The sequence below is a fragment of the Myzus persicae genome, unplaced genomic scaffold (genome assembly GCF_001856785.1).
Source record: "Myzus persicae strain clone G006 unplaced genomic scaffold, MPER_G0061.0, whole genome shotgun sequence".
Taxonomy (NCBI): domain Eukaryota; kingdom Metazoa; phylum Arthropoda; class Insecta; order Hemiptera; family Aphididae; genus Myzus; species Myzus persicae.
Window position 1 is genome coordinate 18,904 of NW_019100494.1, and position 8,771 is coordinate 27,674.

The 8,771-nt window shown below is 32.8% G+C and overlaps 2 protein-coding genes across 2 annotated transcripts; both read right to left on the reverse strand.

Moving 5' to 3' along the window:
* Positions 1–1,149: 1,149 nt before the first annotated feature.
* Positions 1,150–2,126, reverse strand: LOC111027985. The gene is made up of 3 exons (XM_022306505.1): positions 2,090–2,126; positions 1,528–1,993; positions 1,150–1,408 (listed from the first exon to the last, which is right to left on the reverse strand). The coding sequence occupies exons 1-3, from the start codon at positions 2,124–2,126 to the stop codon at positions 1,150–1,152; spliced, it is 762 nt and encodes a 253-aa protein (XP_022162197.1).
* Positions 2,127–6,631: 4,505 nt separating this feature from the next.
* Positions 6,632–7,300, reverse strand: LOC111027993. Its single transcript, XM_022306518.1, has one exon. It carries the CDS (start codon positions 7,298–7,300, stop codon positions 6,632–6,634), a length of 669 nt encoding a protein of 222 aa, XP_022162210.1.
* Between the last annotated feature and the right edge of the window lie 1,471 nt (positions 7,301–8,771).

The following is an 8,771-nucleotide window of genomic DNA, read 5'->3' on the forward strand; positions in this document are numbered from 1 at the left end:
TGTGCGAATAATCCATCATAATGGTTAGTCAACTTATCGACTGTTCGACTTTTTTCGTGGATGACAGTACTTTTATAAATATAGGTCTAGACCAGGATTTTTTGTTAAATTGTGTTGTGTGTATTACAAGTAACTCTGCAAATGAGCATGAACTTATATGAATCGTTAAATGTATTACTTTACAACATAAACTTTTCACAACCTTCCCATTTACTGTTGAAGGAGTTTAAATTGATGTCAATAGATGAATGCAACGGTAACAAAGTTCTGTGAATCAAATGTCTACAGCAAGATCAGAAGGTGCAACTGACTAAGGAGAATGTCGCAAGGATCTTGGAATTAAGTGATACCGTGGAAGAAGTTATTGAGATGAAAAACATGTACGGACGGCCAGCCGCATTGCTTCAGGCTTGTAGAATTTCATTATTTCTCGGAAACGAAATGTCGTTAGCCAAGGTTCCAAACATTAGTGATGTTGAAGATTATTTGAACCGCATCGAGGTCAAGAAATTGAAAGAGCGTATTCCGGTCGCTGGCACAAGCTTAATAGCAGATTTGAAAAGTAAAGCATGCAAGCAATTGGCTAGGGGTTGGCTATCCTCATCGTCCGAAACTGAGGTAATACGAATATATTGTTACATATAATTGTATACTAAAGAAAACTAATTTTTTTACCCTGAATTCAAGATACAGAGAACGAGGGCATTCGCAGCACATGAAAGGGCAAGTTGTAGATTAAGTTACTAATTGTTCATATAATTGTCAATGATTGCCTAATGTTTTATATTTTAAAAGAAAGACTAGATTAATATAATATTTTATTGTCAATAATAATAAAAAACATAACGTGATATTCAAAAATGTATTTTTATTTACAAAATTATTTACAATTTCCTAACGTCACCATTAAATGGACTATAAGTAATAATTTGATCGTGTAAGATGAGGCAATATGCTGCAGTCTTTGCTGGAATAACTGTCTGTTTCGAACTCGATGCGTAAATCTACATTCGATGATTTTACATTGTCGTTCTGTCATGATAAATCCACGACTATGATTGGTGCAAATTGCTGGAAAATATTTTTTGCAAAGAGAGGCTCGCTATATTCTCTCTCGTAGTATGATTTATGGAATTCGACATACGCTTTCTACAATATAGCTGTAACGTTGTTTGTAAAATCTGCACGGGAATCTTCATATGGATATACTTCAGAGTTCAGGTATACTTTCAGGTTTCTCAGGTAGCAGTGATCGAACCGTCCCGATGGGTTAAATAAATTATTTTTTCGATCTGTTTGAAATCCAATTAATGCAAATCTAGGTTTCTCGAGCAAACTGCTTGATTTTACCGTCCATGAATGAGAAGTGTTCTGAGGGACAACTGGATATTCGCACAAGTCCCAATTTCTGAACGCACATGCAAGTGGTTTACGAGAGTCTTACACTTTTAACAGTTTCATTTTTTCCTTATCACTCACCCTAATAACTGGCATCTTCCAAATAATTTTACTCAGTTCAATCGCTACTTTTTTAAATTTATCTCTACTTTCATTTGCAATGGTTCCTGAAACGTACAATGTAAGTCTGTAGTTGATCTGTTTAAAATGATTTGTTGATTACAGTTGAAGAGTATTTTTTTATAATCTTCGCAGAATTCAAGTAACTGTTTGAGCTGGATACAACCAGCAAACTTGTTATACAACATGAAATGTTTATTTTCACTTGCATCCATATCTACATCCCAAGCAGTATTCTGTAGATTGTTCAATTCATTGGGAGTGTGTGAGCAGAAACCTTTAAGACTCGAAGATATTCCAGGAGATTTTAATTTTTGTATTTCCACACCGTTAATTTCATATCGGATTTCGGAAAGCAAAAACGCTAAACCGTTGTTTGTAAAATTTATCTCGCTTGCATATGCTGCAACATCCGTCGGTATATTCAATTTACCTTCAATATAAAGATAGCTCTCACAGGGCAGAGTATATGCGTCTATATTTTGAATAGATATTTTAATTTCATCGTTATTTTATAAAGCTGTTGAAGAATAGGGTAGGAAAGAGTGATACTACATTTGGGTTATTTTACATTCATCATCATATCCACCGGCTACGTCCAAATGCATATCATTCCTGATTATAGAACTTTTAAAGACCGTAGAAATGATAGATTTTTTTTGTTAGTTTGGACGGCAGACGTCTAGACGTATTAATCTTGTTAGTCGAACTTTAGAGACTCTTCATCGCATTTCTTTTTATATAGGTATTGAACTTAATAGCCATCTTTATGTTTAATTTGTATATGAACTGTGATTGGCTCCCCTCTTAAATTGATCTAATTATTATCTTGATCTCTTAGTACTATATTTATTTTACTTATATACGAAGAACTGAGACTAAATGTTTCGGAACTTCGATGATTTTATGTCCTGGCGGTGACGAAGGGGAAAACTCGTGTATAATCTGGCTCGATATACCATTACTGAATGAACCAGAAATTAGATTGCAATCGATTTTTATACAGTTGACTTTCATTATGTTCACTATCCATTCAGATTCGTGTAATGTCTTGGCAGAGTAAACTTTATTTTCAATATATAATGTTCAATACTGAAATCAACATCATGACTACACGTCATTGAGCATTTCAATGTACTTCCATCAGCCTTCAGTTGTAACAAAGTAAAATGTTTCGGAAAAAGCTTTTGAATCATAGACTCCAAGTTTATTATTTCATACGATCCCGTATGTATATTCACATTTACGCATTTTCCAAGCGAATCACAAAATCCTATTGTATTATAATCAGGTTCTACGTTTGGTATAGAGTTATTTGTTTGCAGGCTTAAAAGACATAACTGCGATGTATTTTTTATTTCTAATGGTCTGAAACTATCACATGACATTTCGCTTAAATTACCATTTAATGTTATTGTGTGCATGATAAAAATTTCAAACACAAATGTCCGCAATGAAATGTGTTATAACGTTGATGTCTAGGGTAATTATATTGTATCGTACATCCACTAAGGTACGTCTGTAGTTCTAATGGAGGGAGTAGATTACCAAAACTATCGTAGTATTTAACTTGTTTTTCGATTTTCTTATACACTACCCAATGAGTTCCAGTATTTTTTTCGACGTCCGAATTGATTACAGCACATTCTTTATGCTTAGGACGTGTGGGTAACCTATCTCTGGAAAGCAGGTAGAAATGAGGTATTTTCGTTATGCGTGCATGTTTTATAATTTCATAATCGTACAACGCTCATTTGGGTAACGTAGGTATTAGTTTTTTTCCGTTTTACAGTTTTCTTTAGATTTTCGTGCTCCTTTTCTTTTATACGAGCTACCTCCCTGTGAAGAGATATATAGGCCTTTACCTTTCTCGATTTTGTACGATCCACCTTTATTAGGTGTGAGATATAATCCTTTACCCAAATGTGAAGGTTAATTTCTATTGAATTCGCTAATGGTTTTTACAACGTTAGCAATACCACCCGTCCGCGCTCCAAGTGCAGATAAATCGGCAATAATTGGTATCAAAGGTAACATGCCACCAGTTTTTGGTATAGGTATGACACGAGGTATCCGAGCTTTCTTGCCGTTTTTACGGAATATTTTTTTAGCTGCCTTTTGTTAGTTTCATCAGGTTTTTTTTAAAATACATTTTTAACTGCTTTAACAGCAGCATTGAATTCACATCCTGTTCCCATTTTTCGTTTTGACTTCATACCCGTAGTGACTAACCACGCTGCTGCCTTCTCCTTTAAATTAGAGTCTTTTGATTCGAATCTATTTCAAGCCTGGTTTTCTAATATAAAATCTGATTTCTGACGGTCTACAAAATAGTTGTCTCGATCATAAACGATATCGTGTTCTTTACACGCCGAATCTAGAGAGTTGGTACCTTTATCACCACGATCTAATCGTTTATTCAATTTTGTACCAGGTCCACAGTACTGATAACCTAAACATGATGATTAGAAATTAGAATATAAGTGTTTTTTTACTTATACTTATTGATACATCGCCCAAACTGCTGCAAGTAGATAATGGAAAAGAATTTTATAATTTAAAATTTGATACGTTAAGGACAAAGTATAATATAAAAAAAATATAGCACATATTCTACGACAAAAGCCTGTTTTGTCGAAAGGTTTAATCGCACTTTAAAAACAAACATGCATATAGAGTTTACTGCTCGGGGTTCACAAAAATGGATATCTATTTTACCAATGCTGATAGATAATTACAACAATACAAAACATAGAGCGATTGGAATGACACCGTTGCAGGCAGAGGAAAATCCTTCACTAAAGACTTTGAAACAAAGTATAATCACTAATAAAAAAGAGAAATTTCGCATTGGCGATAAAGTTCGAATAAACACTCACAAAGGTGTTTTTACAAAAGAATTTTTACTGAATTGGCCAACAGAAATATTCACAATAGTAAAAATAACCAAACACTACCACCAACTTATCAGTTACATGATTATAATGATTATCCAATAGCTGATTGTTTTTATAACGAAGAGATTTCTAAAACAAATTATACTAATGATTATTTAATTGAAAAAATTGTACGAAAGAAGGGGAATCAGATATATGTCAAGTGGGTGAGATTTGACGATTCTCATAATTCATGGGTAAATAAGAATGATATTAAAAAATAGTTCCAGTGGTAGTTAAGAAGTGAATCTGTTCGGTACAGCAAATTATTATTAATCTGCATTCTGCAAATATGTCATCAGCTATCTTGGACGTTCAGTGCATTGTCGGAGTCAACGACAAGTATTCTTTTAAAGAAATGTCTATAGTAGACACTGAGACATCGTTCAATCAACGCTGGATATTTAAAGATACATCTTTCAAACAAGATGCGAAAAGTCGAAGTGTAAACAGTTGGCTACAACGGCTGCATCACAGTTTGTCTCCGGATTACGGTGATGTAGAGTATGAAGAAATAAATATTAAATAAATAAATAAATAAATATTCCAATCGAACAAATTCGACAGAATTTACGTTAAAGGTTTACAAAAACAACGGTTAATCATAGACTTTATGCCACACGTCACCGTCTACGACTTGGAACTCTTTGGATGTCCTCGGATTTGTTCATTGATTGGACAATCACTACCATGCTGTAGTTTTCATAAAGATTTCAATCCATTAGAATGTACATTGAATAAAGCATTTGCATTAAAAAAATGGTATGTTAATAATGTTTAAGATTGTATTCTATATTTTTAATAAACAATAGTAATATTTAAACCTTGGTGTTTTTTATATTACATTGTATATTTATTGAAAACAAAATCATACAGATATTTACATGATATATTTTGTATGCAGTATAACAATTTTTAACATTTAGTTGTTCAAGTACCCCCCATTGTATCGTTTCTATCATATTGTCATCTTCCGAATACATAACCATACGTTTTTCGTATTCCATTTTGAAAGTTTTTGATGTAAATGTTTTTGCTAATTGTTTAGTTTTAGAATTTCGTGTTATTTGTTGAAAGTGTAGTCCTACGTCCCTTTTTTCGTCGTTTATTATTTTTTTCATACTGCCCATATTTAATTTTTGAACATTTTCATAACTTAGTGTAAATTCTTTTATTTTTGTGGTTGTACGATTATTATTATCTGTGTGGGCATAACTTTTAGAACCTGTCGATACCCAGTCGGATATGTCTATACCTGGACCTAATTCATCCGTCCACACGCCTAGCATGCACCCCGTCTCCACTTCGGTTTCATCGTAAATATAAAAGACACTATCAGTGTCGTAATATACCACTTTCTCGCCGAAATTATCCAGCATTGTATACAATCGCAATCTTGCATTTAAAGTCGTGAATGCAGCTATGTAAATATTAGTATTGTATTTGTGTCCGACGTATTCGTTGATTTTTTTATATGAAACTTCGACTAAATTGTCAAAAAACTATACTATCGACTTCTAATTTTTTGTCCAACAATACTAGGTACCATCTTTCTGGTTTTGATATAATCTCTGTTTTTGTCTGATTAGGACTTTGTCCAAACTTTCCCCAAAAAAAATTAAGACATATTTTAGCAAGTGCTCTTAATCCAGGATTTTCTTTTATATTTTCTATATCCAAATCGATACCTACTGCATTTTTTACTGCTAAAATATAGTCATTAACCGTTCGATAGTCATTTCTCCAAGAGCTAGTTTCCAATTAAATTTTTTAAAATCACCGTATTTATTCCTTAAATAGCTTATTAGATTTTTTTTCAAAATGTTGCACTTCGTACATTTTAAAATCTTATAACCTTTGTGTCTTTGTCTAATGCTTTTTACACTTCGTCTGTTGTCCAGGTTCCTGTAAGCGACTTCCGTTCTCTGTTGTGTGTACACTGTCTAACTTTATCTATATGACATATATGACAAAGTGTGAATACTAATTTATTAGTTTTTACCGGAAGTATGGGATGATATAATTTGTTAGGTGGTAATATTTTACATTTAATAAAACCATACCAGTTTGATCGAATGTATTGTTGTATTGATGGTTTATAAATATTTTTTGGATGACCTGTGGGACAGTTGTCATAATACATAACGGTTGGGTATAGACTGCACACATCAGTGTATTTAATTTTTTTTATTTTTAGCCATTAGTTTTGTAGCGTTCGTTCTGCCTCCGAAAAATGCATCTCGAGGATTTAGTGGCTCAATTACATCATCAGGACATTGCATCATTTGTTTGTACTTTGCGTACTTTCTCCATTTACAACTCCACATTTCTTCAACTTGATACCCTTTTCCTTTCAATTGAGATGTTCGTCGTATCTTGTTGTTGTATAAATCAGTCATAGCGTTTTTATTAACGTGGTTTATATCATTAGGATGGAAGCAATCCGGGCAGCCATGCCAAAAACATCCATGATAAACTTTTTTTTCCGATTCATCATAACCGTCGACTTTAGCTCCACATATGACGACCTCTCCACCGTTTAAAGCATGACGTATGTTTTTATTTTCGTTTGATATTTTAATTTCCATCCACTTGATAGACTCTTCTGAAAAAGTTTCTTTTTTGGTATTTTGGATGACTGCTACAGAATTATTTAACAAGTCATTTTGTCGATAAATTGCCATACAAACGCTAGCTATTGTAATGTATTTAAATGGGTCAATATTACACACGTCCAAAAATTGATTCCTTAGTTCTAAGCACCCTCTTCGTAGTATATCAACGTCTGAATTACAATATTCTTCCAACTCATTTTTGAAATTAAATACATAATTTTTACTTGTCATTTCGTCATACCAATTTATAAGTGCTGCTCGCTGTTTTCTCGTCATAGAGTTTTAACTGTAATAATATTTGTCCGGTAAAGACCCTATATAATTTTGATTTTCGGGAGTGTTGAAATAATGTGGAAAATAACCTTTTTTTGCTTCCGTAAGTCCAAATGTTTTCGGAAAGTCTGATAGCTAAGACTGTACAAAGTTATGGCTGTCAATAAATTTTATATTTAGGCCCCCTTCTTTTATTTCAAGCATCACAATTTTTTTTAAATATACTGAATTATAAAATATGTTTCATATGCTTTTGAATTATGTGCTATGTATGTTGTTTCCTTTTCTTTTCTTTACTAAGTGCCATTTACAAAATTTATCATTGGCCGAACCCCCGTCATCCGTAGAAAATACAAATTTGTTTCCTTCAAAGTCGTGAGCGATAACCATATTTAGTATGTGCGTTCCTGCAGTGTTTTGTTGCGCTTCATAATCGAAAAATATATAATTGGTAGTGAAAGTACAGCCTTTTTGTTTTTCTGTCGATTGTTCGTTACAAACAAAGGCTTAAACACAATAGTATTCTTTTCCCATTTTCCGTTGCATATAACATTCTCGTTGACATAATTTGATATTTTCCTGTTTACAATTATGACATTTTCCAAGTCCGCAAACGCTGTTGTGCGTGATGTCGTTCATCTGTACGATTAAATTACATCCACCACATTTATATTCTTTATTGCAAACTTTTTTTCATGTTTCAATATCAACACAATAACGGTCGCACTCTTGGCAAAAATATTTTTCTTTTTCAAAGTCTTGGATGTGATAGTCTTCGTTACATAGATTACACTTTATTTGGTGTAATCGTAAACCAGTTATAGATGTTGAATTAACTCCAAAATAATTAAAAATTACTACCTTTAAAAGAACTCATTTTTACTATACGTCTTATGTTGAATCAACACCAAGCTGCTAGTAAGTGAGAATCTACACGCCATCTTAGTTAATTTAACACCAATTCGTGCTAAATTAAATACATTTTTCTATCTGTGTAGCCCTGGTCCTTTTTTACAGACGTGTTTAGTTTTATTATTATTATACATTTATACCAAGTAATTACCACACAATTCACAATAGTACACACGCTCCATAAATGATGACATGGAATAAATCGTATGAAAATGATCATTTTTTTTTAATAGGTAAATCTTAATTCTATTTTCTTTACCCGAGTAGTCAATTTCACAAAACGTGTTTGAATATTATTTCTACCATGCCGAAGGTCTTTTATTTGGCTATCGGTTAATTTATGTCCCAATATAACGTCAGTCTTGTACGATAAGCCCACTATAATGGCACGGGGGCAACACAATTCATCTTCATTATTAATTTGTATTACACATATTTTGTTTTTGGTAAAAAGATCCAAGTATTCAAAAGATGGTTTAGGTTTGCAACCTTTAGGCATTATAATCGCTTGAAAATT